The sequence below is a fragment of the Amblyraja radiata genome, chromosome 27 (assembly GCF_010909765.2).
Source record: "Amblyraja radiata isolate CabotCenter1 chromosome 27, sAmbRad1.1.pri, whole genome shotgun sequence".
Classification (NCBI taxonomy): domain Eukaryota; kingdom Metazoa; phylum Chordata; class Chondrichthyes; order Rajiformes; family Rajidae; genus Amblyraja; species Amblyraja radiata.
The window spans coordinates 10,196,298-10,224,268 of NC_045982.1; the positions used below are offsets into that span (position 1 = coordinate 10,196,298).

At 38.9% G+C, this 27,971-nt stretch overlaps 1 protein-coding gene across 4 annotated transcripts in view; it reads right to left on the reverse strand.

Annotated features, from left to right (window-relative positions):
- Positions 1-27,971, reverse strand: part of rps6ka1 (ribosomal protein S6 kinase A1) — a 97,384-nt gene that overhangs the window by 14,226 nt on the left and 55,187 nt on the right. For 3 of the 4 annotated variants that reach the window (XM_033045075.1, XM_033045074.1, XM_033045077.1), the window contains 14 exons: positions 19,210-19,326; positions 16,038-16,119; positions 15,822-15,902; positions 15,577-15,656; positions 14,486-14,592; positions 12,595-12,632; positions 10,287-10,429; positions 9,043-9,113; positions 7,949-8,037; positions 6,586-6,650; positions 4,972-5,074; positions 3,306-3,436; positions 1,970-2,095; positions 69-158 (listed from right to left, as the gene is read on the reverse strand). In XM_033045075.1, coding sequence (XP_032900966.1) covers positions 69-158; positions 1,970-2,095; positions 3,306-3,436; positions 4,972-5,074; positions 6,586-6,650; positions 7,949-8,037; positions 9,043-9,113; positions 10,287-10,429; positions 12,595-12,632; positions 14,486-14,592; positions 15,577-15,656; positions 15,822-15,902; positions 16,038-16,119; positions 19,210-19,326 — 1,323 coding nt within the window. Of the gene's footprint in view, positions 1-68; positions 159-1,969; positions 2,096-3,305; positions 3,437-4,971; positions 5,075-6,585; positions 6,651-7,948; positions 8,038-9,042; positions 9,114-10,286; positions 10,430-12,594; positions 12,633-14,485; positions 14,593-15,576; positions 15,657-15,821; positions 15,903-16,037; positions 16,120-19,209; positions 19,327-27,514; positions 27,638-27,971 lie in introns of those variants that run through there. The other variant, XM_033045076.1, reaches the window with a different exon arrangement.

Consider the following 27,971-nt stretch of genomic DNA (forward strand, 5'->3'; position numbering starts at 1 on the left):
CTCATGCATTCCTTCCTGTTGTTAATGCCTCAGACCCAGTCACACAGTACATGTATCTTGAAACTCACATCTTTCAGTGTAATGATGTTTGGGTGTTGTCCATACCGCAGCAGAATTTCAACTTCCTCTGAAGGATCTCTCTTGCTCTTCTCAATAATCTAAAATGAACAAATACTTCATTTTAATTGTTAAAAGATAAGAGTCAAATTAAAGTAAGCCACGGGTGAATTGTCATGTACTGTAGGGATGAAGTGTGGGGACAATTAAATTAAGCTCTATTTTTGTTGTAAGGTCTTGCCACTGTTACTGAGCCCTGACTGCACTTATCAGACGATCTGCCAAAGGAAATGTGGAGTTATATTACCCAACCTATCATAACGAAAACAATTTTTAAGAGTCTTAAAGTCATGCATAGAACATAGAAAATGATTGGGCGCTTCAGCCCACTATGTTTGTGCTGAACATGATATCTAGTTAAACTGATCTCATCTGCCTGTACACGATCCATATCCCTCTATTCCTTGTCCCTATTTAAAAGCCTCTTAAATGCCATTATCGTATCTACCTCCACCACCACACCCCACTACTCTACGTAATTTTAATTTTTTTTTGTATTTAATTTTTTTTTATTTATAACTTGCCCCACACTTTCTGGTAAACCTCCTCTGCACCCTCTCCAAAGCCTCCACATCTTTCCTGCATTTGGGCAGCCAGAACTGCATGCAAATCTCCAAATGCATTTGGTTTAGCTGCATTATGATTTCCTGAATATAGCAGAGACAGGCCATTCAGCCCAATTAGTCCATGCAAACCAAAATGCTCCATCTGCCTGCATGTGGCAAATTAAAAACACCAAATACAAATAATGTGCTGCAGTACTAGCTGGGTGTTGAAGTGTTGCAACATGATTGCACTGGAGGCAAAATTTACCTTTAATTAACACTAGCTGACTTATTGGTGAAATTTATGGCAATGTAAATTTTAAACTGTGCATAAAAGAGAAGTTTCCACCACATATTTGAAAAATACTCACAAGCAAATTTACAGTACAGTTTCAAAATGTTAATATTTCCTTATGACATAGGAGGCAATTCAGCCCATCAAGGCTTCATTGCTCACACCATAATGCTACTGCTCCGCTAATTTATTCCTGTAAACTATTGACCCTACATTCTCATTAAATAGCCTCAGATTTTAGCACTCACCTACGTATTAAGGGTAATTTACAGCAGCTAATTAACCTTACAGCCCACATATCTTTATACAGTGGCTGGGAAAAAGAATCACCCAGGGGAAAATCTGTGGTCAGAGGGAAAATGTGCAAACTCCTCCACGGTCAAGAATGAATCTGAATTAGTGACGCAGTGAAGCAGCAACTCTATTAGTTATGGAACTGTGCCATTACTGTCAGAAGACTCCACCAGGAAATAGAATTTCCCCATTTAGACCCAGGCGACAAAGATCTCAGGCACTGCTTTTGGCTGCTTAATTAACGTCCCAGGTGTCTCATAATTGATAAAGCAAAGGGAAGTTCATCAAGATGCTGCATTGATAAGCAGTTTCATATCAGCAACACAGCTGCATACACTTAACCAACCTTAACTACATTATACATTGTCATGTGGATTTTGGTGCAAGGGAAGTGTATGTGTAATTGATAAACAGAAATTTGCCATGTGTAAATTTCTCTCATTTTGGCCTGGAGTCTAAGTAGCGATTTTTGAATACCAGGGAGATAGCAAACCAAAGGGGTTCAGAGCCTCATTTGTAGAGGAGAACAGACTGTGCCTGGCCTTCCCATCGTTCTCTCCAAAAAAAAACTTTTTAGTGTAGAAATCCTTTTAATTCAAACTTTAATATATTTTAAAGTTATGGGGTAGGACCACACAGGGTGTGCTTGCCTCATCAGTTCTCAGAGTGCAACTCAACAGTAAGAACAAATAGGCACCTTCTTTTGAATGAATCTTACCTTGACAGCATACTCCATATTTGTGGTCTTGTGAATGCAACGTTTACAGACAGAGTATGAACCTGCACCAATATCCTCCTTCAGCTCGTAACCATCAGTAAAATTCATGTTGTTTCCATGTAGTTGCTGCAAAAAAAATAACACTACTTCAAAAAGGAGTCCCTCCACGTCATTACATTGCACACCAGTTAAATTAACAATCTATATTTATCAAGCGATTTTCATACAGACAAATTCTCCAATTACGATAAAGCCGCCGAAGAATAGACTAGATGTAGTGACCCAGAGGTGGATTTTTAAAGAGGATGCTAAAGGAGGAGGGTGAGGTACCAAGGCTGAAGAGATGATGTTTTCAAAGTTGGGTAACCAGAGGCCAAACTGTTTTGTAGGAAGAGGTGGTTTTCAAGGCCTGAGCCAAAGAAGAAAAGAGGAAAAGTAGAGAACTGAAGAAAAGTGCCGGAGAAATAAGGGTGGATAATGAAATGGCAGGATTAGATGTGATTTTTTTGTGCAGAATGGGAACGTTAAATTAGAAGCAGCATGGAATTGAGAGCGAAAGCAAAAAGATGCGTGCATGGTTCCATGAAAGTAGCGAGTCAGGTAGACAACGTGGTGAAGGTGGCATTTGGTACACGCCTTCAATGGGAAGGGTATTGAATGCATCATGTTACTGATGTACAAGTCGTTGTTGGAGACATTTTTGGATAAACTAGGATATTTTTCCTTAGAGCAGAGACGACCTAGGTTAGATAGCTTATTGAGGTGCATAAGATCATGAGGACCATGGTCCTTTTTTTGAAGATAAACACAAAATGCTGGAGTAACTCAACGGAACAGTTGGGATTGGTGACGTTTCGGGTCGAGACACTACTTCAGACCTTAGTTTTTTCCCCAGGCCAGAAGATTCTAAAACTAGGGGGCATAGGGGAGAGATTTAAGAAGGACTTCACAGGAAAATCTTTCACTCAGAGGGTATCAGAACTCATCTGAAATGAGCTGCCAGATCAAACAATAGATGGCGTATACAATTACGACTTTCAAAATACATTTACACAGATATTGGATAGGAAGGGTTTAGAGGGATATGGGGCAAATGCGACTAGCCCAGAATGCCAACTTGGTTGGAACAGATAACATGGGCTGAAGGTCACATTTCTGTGCTGTTTAGGTCTGATTCTAGTCATTAGAAGTACATGCCAAGCTTTGTACTGGTTTTCTTTCCATATCACAGTAACAGCTTCGCAGCGAGGAAAATAAATATTTATTCCTTTGCTCAAGCCACCCCAACTTTCCCCACACAGGGTTACTCTGTTTGAAGCGGTTATGGTAGTCTTACCTGCAACACCGGGTGAATGACCACATTTGAATTGACACTCTTTACTTCTTCCTCTTCCACTCCCGTTGCCACAAAACTAAAGCCTCGGAATAACTTGTGGGCACTGGCACTTGGAGGAACACCAGGAGAATCTGGGATCCAGTAAAAGGAATTTGAGATTTAGTTGTTTTTTCCCCCAGAGTTACAGCAATGGAAACAGGCCCTTCGGCCCATCAAGTCCACGTCAACCATCAATCACCCATTCACACTATTTTTATGTTATCTCATTTATTTTATCCTCTTCCTACGCATTAGCAGAAATTTTACAGAGGTCGATTAGCCTACAAACATGCACATCTTTGGGACTTGGGAGCAAACCAGAGTACCCAGAGAAAGCCCACATGGTCACAGGGAGAATGTGCAAACTCCACACAGACAGCTCCCGAAGTCAAATTCGAACCCAGCTCTCCAGCGCAGTGAGGGAGCAGCTTTTTGATCAGGAACAAATGTTGCCTATGTGGAGAAGTGTACAACAAGGTAATTACAATGGATCTTGAAGCTTTGTAAACTTAGGTAAACTAACAATGCCATTCTTCCTAAAGGGGTAGCAGGTATATGTTGTACTAGTAAGAAACGTAAAATATAATGACTGAAGATTTTAGGGTAATTTCCTAGAATGTGCAGTGTCATGACATCACATTTGGCTTTGCTCTAGTTTTTCCAAGAGGTTTAAGGAACAGGAGTATAATTGAGCAAAAAACAAAGAATTGGAGGAACTCCAGGAGTCTCGTGTCTCCATGGAAGTATGCAACATAATTGTTCTTGAGAAGTCCTAGTAGATATTTGTTAAATAGAATTGGATCCAATCATAATGTCACCTACAGCTAACCTGCCTGGGAGGCTCACATTAGGCATACTAAACTTAAGTTGGAGGGTTCTTGTTACACACAGAACATTAACCATAGAGTGGGGAGATAACCTGGCTATAAACAAAATAATGTCATGTGCATTATGATCTCAAAACGCTGCACTGCGTGGGAGGATTGTAAGAATATTTGTGCAACATAGACAAGAGCAGTCAAAACTTAACACAGCTAATTAAGAAGCCGGGAATGGAAGGAAAACTCAACAAATTCGAACTCCATGTTTGAAAAAGACAAAAACAAGAAACACGAGAAAGCTAGTACCTTGCACAAGATCAAGAATAATACACCATGACATAGAAGATTAAGCATTAATATGTATTCCAGGCAAAATGATACTCATCATAATTAATTAATTAGTTTTCTACTCAAGCACAGGAAATACTGTAGAAGAAAATGCAATATATAAAGGACAGTAGAAAGAGCCTAATAAGGAGAATAAAGCATCATGACATTAAGGATCCGTGTTATTCTCAATCTTACAGGGTGCATAATATGGGATACCTCTTTAGACAGGCATAGAGCAAAAGTCATGCCGGGAAAGACCCCTCAACTCACATTGCATCTGGGGGAGGAGGTCAAACAGCAACATAAACTTTAAAAAATTGTTTTCTGAAATTACTTAGCTCAAATTAGAATGCTGGTGTTGCCACTCGTTGGAAGTTACCACCCTGTCTAAGCCTCAAAGATCTTGATGTGGCCACTTAAATACTATAATTAATTAAGTCAGTTAAACATCACACATGAACACACTCGGTACAAACCTTTGGGCGTTCGTTCCGTAAACTCAGGATCAAAATAAAAGGTATCATCTGGCCTGGCCACAGCAGGTCTGAATGGCGGCTTCAGTTCCCTTCGGTAGAGTTTCTAAATGCATTAAAAAAAAACAAGAAACTTACAGAAACTCTTTCCGCTCCACTATTTTATTTCTATTAAATATTTAACGCCATTTATACTCATCTATACCAAATGTGTAATGAATTTTCTTCCGCTTTTGCCAACGTCTCATGAAAGTGTCAAGCAAGTGGAGGATAGGAGGAATGGTCACCTTCCCTGGGCTATAGAATGAAGGTTGGTGAGTTTGGGCATGTCCCAGAACTCTCCAGATTAAATTCTAAAACAGTGATTGTAACACTGGGCTTCTGGAGTAAAAGTTAACGGTTTCATTCTCAACATGGGAAGCAAGTTATGTCAATGAGTAAATTACAATTGTTGAGGATATCAATGTCAAATTCAATGTCCTCTCAAAAGTTCAAATTTTGAACTTCACTCGGTTCTTTTAATTCCCGTTAATTTATGTTGAGTAAAGCGCATTCTATATTCCTGCATGAAGCATTCCCTGGCCACAAAACGTTACTTATGGCATCAGAGGAAATCATTCTACCTTGTTCATGTTGACCATGACGGCTAATCAGACTTAGTTCTTTATCTATAGCCGTGAGCATTATAGCAAAGATGATTTTTAATAGTAAATTTGTACCTATTTGATCTGCGAGTGTAGTTACAGCACCCAGGGTAATATTTCAAAACGTTTATGTCTCAACAAACTTTTCAAGAAGCAAGTTTCAACCCTTCACTACTATTTGAGTTACTTTTTAATCCTCAAATAGATTTGATTTTTATGTCCATCTAAATGTTGTCCATTCCCAGTGCTCCCCAGGTTTCATTCCCTAGAACTGTTCGTAACACAAATGGTTTGCAAGTCAGAAAAGCAGCCGCAAACCCTGTTCTTATCTGATAGAAAATACCTGTAGCTTTCCCAGCTGCCAGCAAGTCCCTCTTGTCTCCCAAACACTTATTCATATGCAAGGCTTTACATAAGTCGGGTGTTCATAAACTAGCTTTCTTTGTTACATGACCTCTGCCAAGGGAAAAATTAAAGGGTCCCGACCCTAAACATCATCGCTCCATTTTCCTCCACAGATGTTGCCTGACCTGCTGAGTCTCTCCAGCAGTTTCTTTTTGCTCAATATTCCAACATCTGTAATCTCTTGTGTGCCCATATAAAATATTGATGCTTGTTATAACTGGATGAGTCAGTCAGTCTTGAGGGCACATGTGTGATAGATGGAGTGATAATTTCCACCTTCCCTGGCTTAAAAACCACAAGGCAACAGGATTGGAAGCTTGTCCACCTGTGTAGAAGCTTAATCCTAATAATTCATTCATTCAGTTACACTGAAATAGCTACTAGAATATTACACAATGGTAATTTCTTCTAGTTTGCTTTTTGTGGGTTTTTACTGGGTTTTAGGTTGCTGAACAAGAAAGTTACTGACAAATTGAGGCAGTATCTTTGTTATGTCCATCTGGAGCTATGGAATTATAGATGACATTTTGACAGAATATAGCCAAAACATATTTGTTTTAACACTTACATTCCAATCTATATTTGCAAAGAAGGTCTGTCGTTTGAGTTCTTCAACACCATCCACGCCAGCTCCTAAGAGTTAAATCATAAAGATAATGAAGTTACAATAATCAACACTTCTTCAATTAGTTAACATTGTAGATTACTGAATTTCCTAAATGTCTGTCATTAACATAAATCATCAACTTTGTTTCTCTGTTGAAACTGATCTGCAGTTTCAGTGCTTCAGACTGCCAGCATTCATGTGATTTGCCTCTGCTTCTTTAAAACATATTTAATTGCCAGTCATAAATCCTTATAGAGCAAAACTAAATCCCGTTCATATAGTGAATTTTAATTTTTTGTGAAAGGCATAATGAAATATTTGACTAAATAGTTCCAGAAGGCATAAAGGAAACCCAAGCAGTGATATTGTCATATTCACACATTTTCCTAATCTGTTGAAATACCACATCTCATTCATACTTTACTCAGATACTGTATTCCTAAATATCAGCCTAAATCAATGCATTTGATTAGCATTTAAAAACATAAATATCATCCAAGCACCCGCCATCTTCAAAGTGAGAACAGTATAGCCTAACGCTTACCTCTGGAAAAATTACAACCTGATCTGGAAGGAAAGTCCATCAATTTCAGTACCTAGAAGACTTGGTGCCAAAGTAAAGCATATCAAGAACAAGTGAATGTTCTCAATTCGTGTTCTATTCTTTTTGTTTTACATTATTAAAAGAGGGTAGGGATTTGGAATATTTCTGGTATATTTTATATTGGTTTATACTGCACCTCTAAGAATTATTTGTGATTAACTAATCTCCTTACAACAATGTTTAGAATGCAAAATGCCAGCAGTTGGTTGTCTACACGGAGAAAGTCAGTACAAATTTCTGCTCTGATACTAAGATTTTACTTCATTTAATAAATTACTCTTGTGGATAATTTTTATTTATGACCATTTCCAAGAAATGGTGTTACAATAATGTACTTTTTACAAGTGAAGCACTTTTTGTTTTACTACTTAAAGACATTATATAAATGTGTGAGCCACTGTAAGAGGAAAAGAGCTGTCTGCACATGATGGGAAGTGGAATAGTATGTTACATCAAGGAGGGCAGGAAGTTACAAACAGATTAAATAGTTGTCTAAAATGTTGTTTAGCCAAATGTGCAAAAATGTACAAATTCACCTGCCAGCTTTCAACAATTAATTATGATAAACTCTTTTATTAGTCCAAGTTTAACTTATCAAAAAGTATGTTCATTTTAAAGAATTATTTGATCTTATACTTTAGGGAAATAGGAAATTCCACATACAATATTAAATTTAATGATGTAAGCATCTGAACCAACAGAGCCCAGCTCAATATTTACCTAATCTGTTGGCAGGATTTCTCTTGAAAAGTGCCCGCAGCAAACTTTGGGCTTCAGAACTCAGGAACTGAGGCATCCCCAATTTCGCTCTATAGAAAAAAGTTCACAATTTAAAAGCCCTTTTCAAAACATTTCATCCACATTAACCACAAAAAATTCAGAAGCAACAATATTAGTGTAGAATTTGCAACATGAATTTAGTCACCATTTTCATCTTATATTTTGCACTGCTCCAGACATCATTCTAAAACTTGCACCTTAACACACAACAATCCAAGACACCATCATATACATGTGTAGGAAGGAACTGCAGATGCTGGTTTAAACGGAAGATAGACACAAAAAGCTGGAGTAACTCAGCGGGACATGCAGTATCTCTGGAGAGAAGGAATGGGTGATGTTTCGGGTCGAGACTCTTCTTCAGACTGGTTCTTCTTCTGAAGAAGGGTCTCGACCCGAAACTGCACCCATTCCTTCTCTTCAGAGATGCTGCCTGTCTTCAGAGATGCTGCCTGTCCCACTGTTTTACTCTAGCTTTTTGTATCTATCACCATCATATACAGATCACTAAATACATTTATAGAAATAAACAGTTTCCAAATTCTCAACAGTTTGAATTGTTGATAACTTGAGCCATCTCAAACGACTGCAAAAAAAATTGATTCAGAACAAAAAGATTATGTGAACTTTCAAAAACTGATATCCGAGTAATTTGATTCCAGACTACTTCAAAAACTTTAATGCCCAGTCAATTAAGTCAGAAATTGTAATGAATCATACAAACTAATGCCGAGATTGCTTACTATCTCCACATTTATGCAGGAAATACAGCCAAATCAGAGGTTAAAATCTGGAGTCAAAAGGATTGGTGAGTTTTTTGCTGAAAGGTACATTTTATTTTTCAATTAATCATGGATTGTGGACAAGGCCATTATATGACATCAATTATTTGTCAAAATGACGGTGAGGCACCCAAATCAACCACTCCTGTCTATAAACACCCACGCCATTCCCTCACAGATTTATCTCAAGGAGGAACATTCATTGTAGCAGAATCACTAGAAAGTTTCATTAGCAAAATAACATAATTTTACTTCAGAATGAGTGTCATTGTTTCCTTTCTGTCTTTTCCTTGGAAGGGCAGGGAACCAGTAAGCATTTCAAACTGCAAAAAATAGTAGAGAAATATAATTAATAAGTGGATTAGAAATCAAAGCAAACTAAAACACTTCGGTAAAATTGCTCAACAACATAGTGCTGGGCAGCTCTTACATTCCTTGAAATAAAACCTACCATTGAAGTATGATGTAACTTTAAATACTAGCAAGATTTAAGTGATGGAATTAGAGTCACAACTGCAATGTTCCCAGTTTCACTTACATTATGTCTCTTCTGTCATATGAACACAGTTAATAATAACAAGAGCAAGCTTCAAGGCCTTCTTGAGCCGGTTCCACCATTCACTAAGATCAAACCAATATACGCTTTACCTCAATTCCATTTTTCTGCTTTGTTACTTTAACATTCAATTCATCTTTAGTCCAAAAATATCACTTTTTCCTTGTGACAATTAATGTTTTTTCCCCTCCCTTTCACAAAATTTTCTGCCATAATTAGGATTATTTTAATGCTCATCCTTACAATAGAGAACAACCTATCTGTTCAAAATCTGAGTTATTTCCAAGTTTCCTTTAATTAATTTTCCAGTCATCCTCCAAAAGACAAATAATGACTTTAAACACTTGCTTCCTTTCTACATTCATGTAGCGTCTCTTCATGTAAGTTTTCTTGTTTCTTGTCAACTTACTCTTATGATCTATTTGCTACACTTCAATCCCCATCTCCAGAAGTCCCATCACCTCCTACATAATGGATGGGACTTGTTTAAAAAAAAATAATAATAATTTTTAAAAAAATTAAAAAAATTCACACTGACCCATAACAGTTCCTGGCCCAAAGCTGCTCAAATAGGTGGAGAAGCATTTGGAAAGACATTGAACACTTTGAATGTCTCAACTGCCGTAATGAAGAAGCCAAATGGAGCAGACAGAACATAGAATAATCCTCACCACCCACCCCATTAGTGGCAGACTGTAGATCCTACATTGTAGTTCGATCACTCCAGAACCCAAAGAACTGGGATATGTATCCCGAGACCTTGCCCCAAGAAATACTGATGATAATAATGAAAAACAGCGGTGGCCGTAGCACATTGCCAAAGCTTGGCACTCACTGTTTACCTGGAGTGTGCTTGTGGATTGGAGACACCGGTTGAAAAATGGTCTTTTAAAAAAGGGATAGCTGGGAGTAAAATTGCATAGGAGTAATGATAAAGTACCATTAAAACACCATAGGACCACCAGTCAGCACTGTGTGTATGGCCACGCCGGTTAACCACTTCAGGAGCCATGTACTCAACAGTTCCACAAAACGAATACGCCTTCTTCTCATGTTCAACAGCTTCCTTACTCAGGCCAAAGTCTTAAAAACATGAACATAAAACTGTCAGACTTATAACAATCAGTTCAGTCACCAGCTTGACCCAGTTGCTCTATTTCAACATTACTGTTTTTATTTAACAGCTACCACCACCACCAGCAAGCACCAGTTTACTACATTCACCTCTCTGAATATTTTCAGAGAACCACTGAACTGACCAATGATGGTAAAAATTAGAGGGGTAATACTCTCTTTGAGAGGTTGGAGTTTGACAATGATACAATAATTTGGAAGGAATAAACAGGGAGTTGGAGCTAAGGCGCCAATTGTACTCAGAAACAAGCATCGTCTGTGGAAGAGGTCGATGACCAAGATTCACGTGTTCAGACATCAGGGGACACCATTCATCCAATAACCCCACTGGCATTAGACGCTTTAGGGAGACGAGGTGCAGTATTGTAGAGAGAAAAATACTTAAGGAAATCAGTGTGACTTATTGGGATTGGATTTGTGACAAATTTGTCATTTGGGATCAGAACTTGCATGTCATGTATAATAACATTTCTCATCCAGCATATGCCAAGCTTGGCAGGTGACAATTAACATAATGTCGGCCCAAGTGGCTGCTCCAGCCAGTCCGATGGCAGTCCAAGCTTTCATTATGGACTGAATTTCCCAAGACAGCCAAATGTGAGAAGATTCTCCATTATTCTCCTTGATCAACATTGAAGACCTTTGAGAGATTGAAAACGGCCACATGCATTCATTGGTGACAAATCTGCATTTTTTTTGCATTTACTGCATGATAAACATCATATCCATGTTACGTTTTCAAGGAGTCCACTTTGCAACTCCGATAGCAGCTCTTCAGCCAATGGAAGAGGAGAATTAATTACCTTCCCTGTGGCAGGCAGCAGATGTAGCATCTAGTAATTACTACAATGTGTCTGGGATCCTTTCCTGAAAATTATCACAATAATGGTGTCTCTGAACTCTCCTTGCCCATGCTCCACTTCCAGAGGAGGGAAATTAGGTCATGAAACTGCACCAGAATTATATCTTTTTTTTTTTTCAAATACTTCAGGAGATATTTTATTTGGTACAGAGGCCTTGCTGTTTTACAGTTGTTGCATTGCCTATTTAACTTCTGTCTGGGCTGGGTTTGTGGCAAGACTGCAGCCAAAAGTATGCTGAGGGATGAAGTTGTCGACATTCCTGTTAAACATAACGACCCAGTTTGCTCTTTCATTGCAGGTTCTCAGTTCTTGGGTCTCAGGAGAAGGGAACATGGAACAGTCCAGCAGAGGAACAGGCCCTTTACCTCATGAAGTCTGTGCCAAAATTACACCAAAGTGAACTAATCCCTTTAGCCTGCATGATCTATATCCTGTCATTCTCTTTCAAGTTAATGCTCTTCCCTCCAGGATTTGACATTTCTAACAGTGAAAAAGACTCTGAACATCTACCCTATTTATGCCTCTCAAACTTCAATCTAGTCTCCCCTCAGCATCTGACACTACAGAGAACACAATCTAAGTTTTTCCATTCTCTCCTTACAACCAATACCCACCAATTCAGACAGTGTTTCAAAGCCTCCACATTCTTTGTGTGATAAGGTGACCAGAACTGCACATAATACTCCAAATGCAATTTCACCAACATTTTATAAAATGTGCCTTCCTGACTCTTGTACTTCATGTTCAACTGATGAAGGAAAGCATGTCATATGGCTTCATTACCACTCTATCCACTTGTATTCCTACTTTCCGGGAGCTATGGACTTGAGCCTCAAGATTCCTCTGTGCATCAATGCTCTTAAGCGTCCAGCATGTGTGCATTTAAATATTTTTTTTTAAATCGTGCATCAGAGCCTGATCCTTAATTTTATTCTTCCGTGTTGGATATCGTCTCAGGTTGTGCTGTTGGGACCACATGTGGAACAATCCAAAATTAGGGTCCAGCTTTTAAGTTTAGGCATAATTTCTACAGAAACAATATGTTGCAAACAAATACAGAAATAAATTGCGACTCAGGTACTTGCTCAATTAAAAGTTGCGTAAGAGCATTAAAGTAATTACGAGCATGCAAGAAACGTGGGAAAATCCACACCAAATGAATAGCTTGTAACATCTGTTGAGCGCAGAGCAATCTATTTCTAACAGTCAAAGATGAGTTATCATTAGATTTCCAGTTCTTTTACAGCTCACCCGTTAGCTTAATATGTCCTTCTTCATCCAGTAGAATACTGTGAGAAGAAAAAATAAAATATAAATTTAGAAGTCAACACGATCTCAGCATTTACATGAAGATGCAAAGAGTGATAACTTTACACGGAATGATATTGTGCAAGAGATTTTATCATTAAAGTTTCATCTCTAATTTTCAGATAGAGGCAGACTTTAAATGCACAAGTTGCAAATCCACCATGACACTGAAGCTGGAATAGAATTTTAGTGTTCTGACAAAAAAAATTGATACTGCACACAGCACTCCTAAACATGAATAGAGAGGCAGAAAATAGAGAGTATTATAATTCTCAGTCATTTAATCTAACCAAATCACATTTAACACACTTAATCTCCGTGACTTCCAATTGTATCTAACGCTCCCACAACTGCCTGTGGTACATGTAAAGGGGCTATCCCACTTGGGCGACCTAATCTGCGAGTTTAGAAGAGTGTCTTATATACATAAACATCAGTATACAGGTGCCTCACTTAGCACTCATGATACATTCCCAGTGCTAAAATGGGTTGGTTGCTTTACCTTTACTTCAAGGTGTGTTATTATAAAGTATCAATATACAAGGAACGTGGCATGAACACGTGCTGTCCACCCTGTTGCACTGGGCACCCAACATGAATCCAACAATGAATTCCCCACCTCTGGAAGTGAGAGGGGGGGCTGACTGTAAGGTCTTGTGTTGGGGCATGAAATGCAAGCGCACAGCACTGAGATGTGGGCCATTGCTGGAGTTTGGCAGCAACAGCTCTATATGTTTAACAGACTACCCAGACTATTAAAAGGCCACTGTCATCACCATCAGCTGGATGTGACAGAAACTGCAGTTCTTTACTCTCTGTTTGGTTACTCAGCTGTCCTCTGCTCAATTATTTCTTTCCAGTAACAAGCACAACAGTGGTTACTGGCCTCCAAACCAAGATTAAGATATATACATTGGGCAAGCCAACTGCAATTGAATCAAAATCATAAATTGTAATTAAATTGATGTTTAATTATTTTAAGTTAACAAACTTTCAGATTATTCCATATACTCCACTGCTTTGACTTTTTTTGCTGAAAGCCAATAGTATTTTTTTCTGAATACTACCCTCCACTCACCCACCATTCGATTCTAATTATGAAAATTGAATGAAATAAAAAGAGGCAATTCAGCCCTCCGAGCCAGCACCGCCATTCAATATCATCATGGCTGATCATCCAAAATCAGCACCCCGTTCCTGCTATTTCCCCATATTCCTTGATTCCGTTAGTCCTAAGAGTTATGTCTAACTCTCTCTTGAAAACATTCAGTGAATTGGCCTCCACTGCCTTCTGTGGCAGAGAATTCCACAGATTCACAACTCTCTGGGTGAAAAGGTTTTTCCTTATCTCAGTCCTAAATAGCCTACCCCTTATTCTTAAACTGTGACCCCTGGTTCTGGACTCTCCAACATTGGGAACATTTTCCTGCATCTAGCCTGTCCATTCCCTTAAGAATTGTATATGTTTCTATAAGATTCCCTCTCATCCTCCTAAATTCCAGTGAATATAAGCCCAGCCGACCCATTCTTTCTGCACTCATCCCTCAGCAATGTCTTGCATTCACTGTTAGGTTCAGGTTGTGGCCCTAAACCCCACACTGGAGCAATGAGCTGAAGAAATGCTTGTCCTGGCAGCCTGTCCATTGGTTCCCAACACAACTGCATGCCACCTGAGCAGCTGTCTACACATTTTTTTTTAAAGTAGAAAGAAAATGCAAGGTAATATCTATGAGTAATCAGAAGGAAGGACAAAGCCTCACAACAAATTAATTTCCTGAGTGGCAGAGCTAAGCAGGGCTCCTGTGTACAAATAGTCTAAGCATGTAACACTTACTTTTCTGGTTTGAGGTCTCGGTAGATAATTCCAAGACCGTGAAGGTGGTCCAAGGCTAAAGCCAATTCTGCCAGATATATCTTAACATCTTCTTCTGTGAACATCACCTAAAAGAAAGCAGGAGATGTTGACCAATCAGCCCTTCAAGCCTGCTCTGCTATTCGATAAGATCATTGCCAATCCAATCTTGGACTCAAAATCACTTTCCCCTTGTCTCTCTGCATACTCCTATGACTCCCTTGTGGTTCAAATATCTTTTAATCTCCACCATTATTATATTCATTGACTCTGCTTCCACAGGTCTGTGCAGTAGAACATTGGAATAATAATGACCTTCAAGGAGAAAAAGCCTTCATCACCCTGGACTAAATAGGCTGAGCCCTTATTCTGAAATGATGCCCAATAATTCTCTATATTTCCTAAAGGTGAAACATCCTCCGAATCATCCACCTTGTGAAGATCCCTCAATCATATCTTTCAAAACTGTTGTGTCTCATTCTTCTAAACGCTAATGAGTATGGAATCAACTTGCTCAACATCTCTTTATACATTAACCATTTCATCCCTGGAACAAAAATATTGAATCTTCTCTTTGTCTTCAATAAAGGTACATTGTCCCTAAAGTGTGGAGACTAAAACTTGTCACCGTACTCCAGGCATGATCCAAGTCATTCTCCTTTATTATGGCAGTGAAAGTCACTTTAATCAAAACGGCAATGCCTTCTCCTTTAAAAAAAAACAGCATCACATCTTAAACCTTTGTGTCCTGGAATGGCGTGTTGCCAGTCCTGCCTTTCCTTCAACCATGTCTCAGCGGTTGCAGCATTATCATGCTCTCATGCACTAATCAATACTCAAGTTCTTCTGCCATATTAAGGCTCCTTACATTATTACATTAATGCTTCTTACATTAATACAGATACAATTTAGCCTTTCAAACTTTTATCATGCTCATGCCTTCTCTGTCTTCTGGACTGATCTAATTTTTTTTGTATATTTGACTGAACCTCACCCAAATTGACCATCCTTCTGCAAATTTGCAGCAAAGGGTGCAATGTTTAAAGAAGAGAAAGAGAGAGAAAACATCATACCTCTTTAGAAAGCCGGGTAAATAGATCACCTCCTCTGAGAAAGTCCAGGATGAGGTAAAGCTTGCCTTCTGTTTGAAAAGCTGGCAAAAGGTGAACAGCTTTTAACATTTGCACAACATCTTTTGAAATCCTGATTGTGAAATGCTCTTTTGATAATCCTTTCAATTACTTTTCATTTGCTCTAAAGTGCTCTAAGTGTTTTAGATTTGCTGCATTGCTTTCAAAGAACCAAAACAAAAGCTCACCATAATGCAGCTTCACAATGAATGGGTGATTAACATCCACCAAGATATCTCGCTCTAATTTTGTCCGCACTCGATCTCGCACTGAAAAAGGCAAAATTGTTGTCGGTGCAATGTTGATGAAATTATTCTTTCCAGCATTCTGTGCAGTATACATTGTCTAATTGTTTTGTCACTATCCCACCCTCCATTGTCAAGTCTGCTTTAATAGGAATCTACCTTTTAGTGTTGCTTTCTTCAATACCTTCATGGCATACAGCTGACCTGCATCTGGCATTTTGATCTTTCTGACAAGAAACACCTGCAAAAAACACATTTTAAACTTGAACCACAGATCCTTGTTAGCCCACTTCTTTCCTGAAAACCTTAACTTAAAATGAAGGAAAGCCTTGTGGAGCTCTAAGGACATACACTGGCAAAAAATAAATTCTAATGAATCTACCCATGTTGGATTGGTTAGAGGGAAGAGAAACCACACCACAGACTGCCTGGTAGGTGATCAAGAGTGACCATCCATGCAAAAAACATGTTCCTCAGTGGATACAATCCAGATAAAGAACACATTTGCCATGGGAATGCAAACATTAACACATCAATCTTAATGATTTCCAACAAGTATGTCTGAATGATCTACCAAGTTAGAAATCTTAATATATTTGTAAATTCAAGTCTTATTTCACAGGCTTAAGCACTTATTCTAGGCCAGGATGCACAATTTAGGAAGTGCATCAACTATTAATGGTGCCATGTTTTGAATAAGTCATTAAATCAAGGCCCAGTATGGGATCTTGTGGTGTTATTCAAAAGAGGAACAAGGAAGACAACTCTCATGCTCTGAGCAACTTTTAGCCGTGAAACATCGTTACCGAAATAGATAATCTGGTATTTATGTTTGAGAGATCTGTGTGTAAACTTACCGTCAAATTTCCAATATTACAAAAGTACTTTATTCATTGTAAAGAGTTTTAGCGGTGCCTTGAGGGCACAAAAGATATACGAATGCTGTCTGTTCTCTTTCTTTAAATGGTCGTGTTCCTGTAGAATCTTTGAAAAATCTTTGATTTAATTGTATTTCATTAATGATTAACATCTCATCGAATGCCATAGGAAGAAATGTGCTCACTGCTTAACCCCATAGACATTGCAAGCTTGTTTAAAATCAAGCACAATATCTAATTCAAGGAGAGCAACGTTGCAGCTTTTTAATCATTGCAGTAATTAGTTCATTTATAGAAAACCACTTTGAAGATGGAAATTAAAGCTTGCATTTATATTCTGTTGCTTTCAAAACTTAACCTTCCGCATCCGCTGCTCTAGATGTCAGCTGATTTACATCGGTGAGACCAAGCGTAGGTTGGGCGATCGTTTCGCCGAACACCTCCGCTCAGTCCGCAATAACCTACCTGAACTCCCGGTGGCTCAGCACTTCAACTCCTCCTCCCATTCCCAATCCGACCTCTCTGTCCTGGGTCTCCTCCATTGCCAGAGTGAGCAACAGCGGAAATTGGAGGAACAGCACCTCATATTCCGTCTGGGGACCTTGCGTCCTTATGGCATTAACATTGAATTCTCCCAATTTGGCTAGCCCTTGCTGTCTCCTCCCCTTCCTTAACCCTCTAGCTGTCTCCTCCCACCCTCCCATCCGCCCGCCCTCGGGCTCCTCCTCCTCCTCCCCTTTTCCTTCTTTCTTCCCCCCCCCCACCCCCCATCAGTCTGAAGAAGGGTTTCGGCCCGAAACGTCGCCTATTTCCTTCGCTCCATAGATGCTGCTGCACCCGCTGAGTTTCCCCAGCAATTTTGTGTACCTTCTGAAATAGATGTTAGGTTAGTCTGATCCAGAAGATGAAGAGAAACACAAGGAACTGCAGTGGCTGGAATTTTCAGGAAAACGCAATATACTGGAGGAACTCACCAGGTCAGGCAGTAGCTGTGTATGGAATGGACTGAGGACATTTTGGTTCGGGAACTTCTTCATTTTTGAAGGATCCCAACCTCAAATGTCTGCCTATTCCCTCCACAGATCTTGCCTGACCCAATGAATTTCTCAACTACTGTGTTTTCCACAAAATTTAAGATCCAAGTGATCCACAGTGACTGGGTAGTTTGGATTCAAAACGGGTCAACACCCACAGAAGAAAGACAGACGTGGTAGAAGCATGTTTTTCTGGCGGTTGGTCTGTGACCAGTGGTGTTCTTCAGGGATCAGTGCTAGGACCTCTGCTGTTTGTGACATATATATATATATATATAACATTGATGTTCAGAGGAATCTTAGGGTCCAAGTCCTTTGCTCCCTGAAAGTAGCATAACTGCAGAAAACGTAATAAAGGTGACATATGGTACTCTTGCCTTCAAAGATTGGGGCATTGAGTACAAGAGTCAGGGGGGCATGTTGCAGATTTATAAAACTTGAGGTATTGTCTATAATTCTGGTTGTCCCATTACAGGAAGGATGTGAAAGGTCTGGAGAGGGTGTGCAGAAAATGTTTACCAAAATGCTGCTGAGATTGGAGGGTATTAGCAAAATGGAGAGTGTAGATTGGCTATAGCATGCTAGCTAATCATAGTGCTTGTTAGTAGTAGCCCCGCCTAGTACATGCTTTATAATATTAAGAACTCGCCTACGTCAGGCAGTAGATGTAGCAGCTCGGACATGTAACGCACTGCATATCTAATGCTGTAAGTGTTTAATAAAGATGTGTTGTATCTTTATATGTGTATGAGTCCGGTAATTACATGGTGTCAGAAGTGAGATTCGAACACATCTTTATATGTGTACGAGTCCGGTAATTACAGAGAGGTTGGACAAATCTGGATTGCTTTCTCTGGAGTGTCAGGGGCTGAGAGGAGACTGATGGAAGATTAGAAAACTAGAGGCATAGATCATGTAAGCAGTTAGAAGATTTTTCCCTGGGTGTAACTGTTAAATACAACAGGGCATAGCTTTAAGTTGAGACTGGGAACGTTTAACAGAGATATGCGAGGCAAGTGTTTTTTTCACACTGAGAATGGTGGGTGCCTGGAAAACACTGCCATGGGTGGTGGTGGAAGCAGATACCATTGTGGCATTTAAGAGGCTTTTAGATAGGCACATGGATGTGCAGGGAATGGAAGGATATGGATCACATGCAGGCAGAGAATTAGGTTTAATTTGAGATCATGTTCCACACATACATTGTGGGCCGAAGGATCTTTTATCTTGTACTGTACTGTTCACTGTTCCATATAAACTGTAATAACTGTTTCAGTTAAAGCATTTATCAGAACTAAAGTCCTCATTTTAGTTACATGGAAATAAAATAGAATGGAAAAAGAAATATTTCAGTGAAAAATCAAAGCATCATGATAAAAATTCTAACTATTGTTCAAAATAATAGTACGTCAGACTGACCTTTCCAAAGGATCCCTGGCCTAGTACCTTCAGCAGCTCAAAGTGGGATGTATCTGCTTTCTCTGATCCTTCTTTAACATGATTTGTTATGTTGATCTCTTTCACATTTTCTTCATCCTGAAAACAAGAGTAGATTAGATTAGATTAGATTTACTTTATTAATCCCCTTATTCAGGGGAAATTCAGATGTCCTTGCAGCACACTAATAAAAATACAACATAGCATTCAAGAAGTTCAACACCAAAACACAAAAACATCTCCCCACAGTGGGAACCACTGTGGGGGAAGGCACAAAGTCCAGTCCCCATCCTCTTGTCCACCCAGAGTCGGGCCTATTGAGGCCTCCACAGTCGCCGCCACGGCGCCCGATGTTCTCGCCGGGTGATGGTGCTCCGGCGTCGAGAGTAGTCCCGTTAATTTCTTTGGTAGTAGTCCCGTTAATTTCAAGGCAGCAGAAATTGCTAGTCGATGCCTATTTGTGTTAACTTTAATGCCAGATCTCATCAACTTCCCTTCAAAACTATCTTAATCACCCCCTTCTGAAAAGACACAACTTTGACTGCAGTCCTCGCAAACTGAAGCATCCTCTCCAATTACCCCCACCCTCTCCAAAGTCCTTCTGTATTCTCCCTTCATTTTTTTCCTCTCAAGTCTCTTGCACAGATTTGAGAGATGAGCTGTGGCTGATCTACTATAAGATTTATCATGATTTCCTTGCTTTTGTACACAAGGCTTTTTCCCCCCAGAAAGTGTTTTCATTTTAAACCCAGTCCTGAAAAAATGTCCGCGACCTAGCTGAGGCCGAGAGTAGGCGGGAACTTCCCTCGAGCATGAAGGAGAGTTCCAGCGACCTCATAGGACCTCCTATCGACCATGCTGCGAGTTTGAGTCCAGGGCAAACTCTTCTAAACTCGCAGACTAGGTCGGCCAAGTGCGACAGGCCCTTTACTTGCTGCAGCACAATAGAATATGTAAACAAAGTACACTGTAAACAATATGATAAAGTTCAGTGGGTTAGTAAATCTGCAGATGACACCAAGATTACTGGATTTGCGGATAGCGGGATATAGATCGGCTACAGAAATGGCAGATGGAGTTTAATCCAAGTAAAGTCTGTATTTTTGGATGTCAAATGGAAGTGGAAATTATACTGCTAATGGCAAGATCCTGAATAGCATTGATGTACAGAGGGAACGTGATGCCAGTCCATAACTACCTGAAAGTGACAACACAAGTAGATAGTGGTAAAAAAAGGCATATGGTGTATTTGCCTTCATTGGTCAGGCTTTTAAATGTCAGGAAGCTCTATAAGACTTAGTTTGGGCTCCATCTGGAGTATTGCATGCAGATATTGCCGCCCTGTTACAAGAAGGATGTGGAGGCTTTGGAAGGGATGCAGAAGAGTTTATCAGAATCACCTGGATTAGGAGGTATTAGCTACAAGTAAAGGTTGGACAGACTAAGATTATTTTCACTGGAGCCCTGGAGGTTGAGAGATAACCTGATAGAAGTACAGAAAGTTATCGATACGGTGGAGAGTCAGGAACTTTTTTCCAGGGGAGAAATGGCAAAAAAATGGAGAGCACAACTTTAAGGTGAGAGGGCCAAAGTTTAAAATACAAGTGCTGGGTATGTTTTTTTAAATACACAGAACACCGAGGTGCCTGTTCCTCTGCTGTACATGTTCCATGTATATGGATTTTAAGAAAGCATTTGACAAAGTTTCACATCAAAAACTGGTTAGCAAAACTGATTTCCAAAAAAAAGTCACATCAGCCAAATTAAAAGGGAAAGCACTGAGCTGTGGTAATTGGTTATTTTCATACTGTATTATATTCGACTGTTATGTTCACCAAGGTTGCTGTCGAACCACTCGCCTTTTGTGTTGTGGTCTCATATCTACAATATCCAATTAATGTAACGTTGTTACAAAACCTACCATCAGCGGCGCTCCAGCTCTCCCACTGCCTGTGCGTGCGATTCCAGAGGCTTTGGGAGGGGGGGGATTAAAATGCAGGTTTGTATTGGTTGTCGGAGAGGGATTTCCTCAGGCTGCTAGCTGATGAAGAAAAATCGTACGCTCTTCCCTTCCCGGGTTAAAAAAAAAATTTTGCTGGACTGAACTTAAACGCGACTAAAAACAGCTTCAACGCCTTCAACTTCATGATTCGCAATATCAGGACAAAACAAAAGGTATGTCGTTTATTTAACATATTATTTTGCTTTTTGGTGTGGCTTCATTTTAATCTTATGATGCGAAAAATCTTATTTAGGCCCACATACGAATCGGCCGTGTCTTGCCTGTCAATATGGGCTTAAAATCTATAGCAACTGCAATATTCCAATCGATCACATTACAGAAACATCCACTCTCAAAATAATCAAAATCATTATTTTTTTGCACAATCATGTCATAAGAACATCTAAATCATCTATATTTTGTGTTATTGTCTATGCATGGTCAATATATTCATACTATATATACACAGTACAGTTTTGGTCAGAAGTATTGTGCAAAAAATAATGATTTTGATAATCTTGAGAGTGAATGTTTCTGGATTAATTTATGGGAATTAAACATTAAATTCCTTCCATTTGGCATATAAATTCATGACAAAGTGAGATTTAAAAATCATGTTATATTGTAAATTCTTGTGTGAATGGGATCAGTTTGTTATTTGGATTCTTCGGCTATTTAAATTTTTTTTGCCTTTTCTTAAGAAATGGATAGATGTTTAGATCTAGTAATAGAATTTAGATTAATTTAATTGATTAGATGAATTTATTTGTTGAAACTGATGAATATTACTTTTTTGTTGGGTATTTACTATTTATTTTAGCGTTTAACTTTATCATTTCTACCTTTTTTTCTAAAACTGCAAATAATAACTTGTTTCTGTTAATGCTGTTCAGTGGTTTTTTTTCCTTTACATTTTAAACAGATGTCTCCGAAGAAGAAATGCAAAATTGTCAATCCAAATGCCCAAGAAAAGAAACTGATTTAGACAGCATTCGCAGAGACTACTACAAATGTGATGATGTACAGGACATTCTTAATGGGAAAGTAGTGAGCAGAAAGGCATGTCATGCGTGGTTTGAAGACCAAAATCTTGTAGTTTACAATGCCAAAATTGAAAAGTTGAGGAAAAACAAGGTGTACAGAGTTGTTTACTGGTTACAATCTGTGTAGTATGATGATGCTACTGATTATGATATGCCAATGCACCAGCTAGCAATTGATCTTTCCATAAAGACTTGGTCTTTTGCTAGAAATTGTGATTTCTTTACCTATCTGTTACGGACTTACAGCGTATAATACAATAATATTAAAGTTCTGATCTTGAGAATATCACATTTTTGAATTTTCAAGGCAGTCTGGGTGTTTATTTCCATCACAACGGTCAATTTTGTAATTAGCTACAATTAGGTAACTAACTAATTATATGCTTTAATGCAGGTCATCCAAGAACGATGGTTCATATTTGATTCAGAATGCTTCAATCTATAATAACTGAAAATTTCATTCAGTTTTCTTAATTTTTAAGGAAGTTATGGGCTTTTGACTGTCCTCGATCACAGCTTTTGTGTTAAGTCAATGGAAAAGCAATAGGGAACAAAATGCTAATTTCCAAGTATGAAAACGACCATAACGTTTTTTAATACTGAAGATATGAAAGTGAATTAGGTATCAAATTAAAGTTTTTTTTATGTTTTATCCGATGAGATAAATTATAGGCTTGATTTTTAAAATCTCAAAATTTTGTAGCATTCCTAATTAATGTATACAAATCACAGCACAACTTCAGATTCTGCCGATTATATCAAATTTGGAGGCGTGGGAAACAATGAGGACAAGATCGATAAGCTGCAACACCACAGATTAGTTTGTAAAGTGGCAGATGGTATTTAATTCCAAGAAGGGCGAGGTAATTCATTTTAGCAGAAGGGTCAGGAGAGGCAACACAAAGTAATTTATACAATTCTAAAGAGCGTGCTGGCAAAGAGGGAACTGCGTGTTCACATGCATGGATATTTGAAGAGTGTGAGAGCAGTCAGAGAAACATAGAATCCCGTGCTTCATAAATAAGGATTTTGAGTACAAAATCAATGCAAAATTGAGAGCTAAATCTAGATAAAGTTCTAGTTAGGCCACAGCAAAAGTTGTGCATCCAGTTTTGGTCACTGCACATGAGGAAGGATGTGAAGAATGTGAAGACCCTGGAGCAGATGCAGAGGGGATTAACCAGAATCATTCTAAGGATGAGGGATCTTAGCAGAGGTTAAATCTGAGGGGCAAGATTGTTCTCCGGGGAGTAAAGGAGGATTTAAAGGAGATTTTATGGGGATTATACCAGACATAGATAAGAAAAATCTATTCCCATTCATTGAGCATTGCAAACCACAGATTTAAGGTTTTCGGCAAGAAGAACAAGAGGCTGTGAGGAAGAACTTTTTTTTTTTAATGCAGCAAGTGGAAATGATTAGAAAGTTGCTTCCTAGGAGAGTGGAATTGAAGGAGCACCCTGGCCTCAGACGAGTACTTGGATTTCATTTTATTTTATAATTTCTGCTCTCCAATTGGTGATGATTAGTGTCTTTAATTTTGATGTAATACCAGATATATTTCAGTCTCCACCATAACATGTTTAATACTATTAAAGACAAATATTTTTATTCTAATGCTGAATTGGTGTCAATACTTCCCTTAACTTATTTCCCAAGTTCCAATGTGGCTTCGTAATTTCCTACTTACACTCCGTCTTATTTTGTGTCATCCATAATTTAAGCAATGGATAAATCAAACTGATACTGAATTGTGAAATTGTACCACCGGATTTGGTGGGAGCTCCACATATCTCAACACAATCAACTCTCATGGTAAAAAAATTGCCTTTGTTCCCCCATAACTCCACGATTCCAGCATCTGCAGTTTCTTGCGTCTCCATTTATGAACTTATTTTGTGATTGCATCAATGTGCTGGACCCACAAATCTTCTGAAACGTGAATGCCAACGAACTTGAAGCTGTTGATTATCTTTACAGCAGCCCTGCCAATGAAAACAGGTGCATAATCCCTTGGTTTTCAAATCCTGGTCAATAGTCAGCTCTTTGGTCTTGATAATGTTGAGAACCAGATTCATGGCATCACTCAACTAGATTATTAATCTCCTTCTATACCTCTTTGTTACACGTTATTTATCCATGACACTGGTATTGTGGTGAATTTAAAAATGGCATTGTAGCCGTCTCTGACTACACAATCATTGGTACAGAGAGAAAGTAGAGCAAGGGACTGACCACCCAGCCTTGAAGTGCCCGTGCTGATGGTCAGCAAGGAGGTGGTGTTGTGGCCAATTTATACTGATTGTTATCTGCCAATGAGGAAGTCGAACAATCAGTTGCATAGGAAGGAGCAAAGACTCAGTCCTCAGTTTGACGATAAGTTGGAAAAGATGGTGGTGCTAAACATAGATCTGTGGTTGATGAACAGCATCTTGACAAACGTTTTTCCTGTTGCCCAACTGGTCCATGGCAGAGTGGAGAGCTAGCGAGATTGCATCCACTGTCGATCAGTTGTGGCAGTAGGTGAACTGAAGTCGGTCCAGATCATTACTGAGGCAGGAGTTGATTTGCGTCATAACAAACCGCTCAAAGCACTTCATCACAAGACATGAATGCCACCGATCGGTAGTCATTAAAGCAAGTTACTTTATTTTTCTTGTGCGTATTACCGACGTCTTTTAAAGCAGATTGGGACCTAGCACCGTTGGAGTAAGAGATTGAAGATGTCTAGATGTTTTTTAGAGTAATATATTGAGGAATGAACTGAGAAGCAAGCTAGTTCTACATCACAATTGATTGCTGATCTCTTAAAAAAACTGCGATTACAGCAAGGTGTAATATCTAATTCAGTTTGAAATGGGAAACTTGTTGCTAAAACTGATCATTAAGTTGACAATCCACTTAATGATCATTAACTTTTTACCCAGTGGATAATATCCAAAACTCAACACCACATAGAGTACTTGAATCTATTAGCATTGGCCAACTTCAGAAAAAGTGAGAAACAGCTAAAGAAGAAAGGGATAAGAGACAATATTGATGTTAGATGAAGCAACATGGACGGTGAATCATCCTGAATGTAAACATTGGCTGCCATGTCCAGCCATGCAACAAGAGGCAAAATACAATGGTGGGACTTGGATGTCCGTTCTCAAACAATAATATAATTGTAGCACATAACATAAAGCAGGAAATTAGAGGTGCATGTAACAAGCTTAGCTGTGATACAAAAATACTTGGGAACCCAAAATTAGCAATAATAGCATCAATAATGTGGATTCAGGGAGGGAAGATAGAACTGATCTAAAATCAGTATGTTGGGGTACCCATGAGGGAATCTGTTACTGTGGATCTAGCATTGTATATCGAGGAAGAATTTATTGAGACTCTGGTAATTAATGGGCTATTAGAGAAACATTATAATTATATGATTTAGTTTCAGATAAAACCTCCAGCAATTTAGCTGAATTAAGAAACCATGAAGCCATAAGGTGTGATGTGATTATAGAAGACTGAGAAACTCTATCAAAAAATACAGCAGTAAGCCAAGCTAACGTTTAAGAGCACTTAAGAAAATAGGAGTAGACACCTGATTCCTCAAGCCTGCCCTTACATTCAATATCATAGCAGATCATTCCCACCCCTAGCTCCTCGTTTGTGCCAGTTTCACTTTGCCCTTAATTTCCCAATTTTTCAATATTAGACTATGTTCTCTTTTAATAATTCCAGCAATTTACCCGCCACAACCCTCTGGGATTCATCAATCTATAACTCCTAGACCATGGAATAGCATCCATCTTCCCATCAGAACTGCCCCCTCCATCGACTCTTTTAAGTCTAGACTTAAAACTTATTTCTACTCTCAAGCCTTTCTTGAGGTCCTCTGAGAGAGCGCTGTATGTATGTATCTATGTATGTACTGTTGATCTATGTACCACTGTTTGTAGCATGTTAGTACCTGCACCAATGTTAAGCACTTTGGTCAACGAGAGTTGTTTTTAAATGTGCTATAGAAATAAAATTGACTTGACTTGATAAGAGAAATTCTGACACACGTCAGTGTTAATTGACCAACCCTTATCTCATAACTATGTCACCTATGTGGACATGTTTCAACATCTACCTCATCATTCCTTCTTTGGACCTTACCTAGATTAATAAAAAATCACCCTGTATTCTTCTAAACTGGTAAGACTACAATTTATTTTTAGTAGTTTGTGATAGGATGGTGTCTCATCCTGGAAATATCCTAGTGCATTGCTTCTGGACTGCCTCTAATTTTAGCAAATCCTTTCCTAAATACGAGGACCAAAATTGCACACATTTCTAATTTTTCACCAATTGTAACAATATATATTTTTTTAATCCAATGCCTTAGCAGCAGAAGCCAATATGTTCAAGAAACAAACTGCTGGAGGAACTCAGCAGGTCAGGCAATGTCTGCAGAGGGAAACGGACAGATGACTTTTCAGATTCAGACATTCGTCAGATTGAAGGAGTAGAGGGGAAATACCTGGTAGAAAGTGAGGGGAAGTGGAGGAATCAGTGCATCCATTGTCCGTACCATTGGGCTGCAGGCTACCCAGGCAGAATACGAGGTGTTGCTCTTCCAATTTTCAAGTGACCTCACTCTGGCAGTAGAGGAGACCAAGGACAGGTCAGTATGGGTCTGAAGGGCCCAGACCCAAAACATCATCTGTCCATTTTCCTCCACAGATGTTGCCTGACCCGATGAAGAGTTACTTCAGCATCTGAAGATTCCAGCATTAGCAGTCTCGCGTGAAGCCAACATATTTACCTTTTAATTACTTGCTGTGCCTACGTGCTAACTTGTGATTCATGCACAGGAACACCTAGATCTCGCTGTACTTCCCTCATTTGCAGCCTTTCTGCGTTTGGAAAAGAGTTCCCATTTTGATTTATCTTACAAAAATGCAACACCTCAGTTTTCTACCTCAATTTCCACGGCCAAGTTTTAATGCACTCACTCAACCCATCTCTATCCTCTCGCAAAGTCCAAATATTTTAATTGCAGTATGTCTTCTTGTTTATTGTTGCACCATCAACAAATACCGATAAGTTACACTCTTCTGGTATTCCAACAACACCAAATAAAGATTGCCAAATACCACTCCAAAAGGAGGCATCACTTTGCCTGCACAACACTTCTGAAACATTTCTTTCAAACCTTTGCATCAAATTTAATCAGTTATAATGAATTCACAAATACTCACGCAAATACCTGAGCACAGCTTGATGAGTCCACTTTGCACATTTGGTCCTGGACCTTTTTACGTCGATTAATTAAGAATTTTTTTAGGAGTTTGAAACTTCTTGGCTCCTTTTCCATAATTTTGCCATTTATTCTACTGGGCCGAACAGCTTAGTACACATACACAGACAAACATTCTCATTAAATATTTAAAGAAGTTACAGCTTCAGGAGAAATCAAAATGAAACATCAAACTATCTCTTGGCACAGGAAGGAAGTTGCCTGTGTAATAACCCCTGATCCAGATAACATCAGAAATTCGTAAGAGTCTATTGGCCAGACAGAAAACAAACTGCACTGAATTTGCTCTTTTAACTACATGCACAAGTACTTTCATGGTGCATCAGGGCAGAGCAAATGCACAAGATAACTTGCTGCTACCCGGAAAGAATATGCATCTGAATATTTGCTGCAAAAATAAAGACCG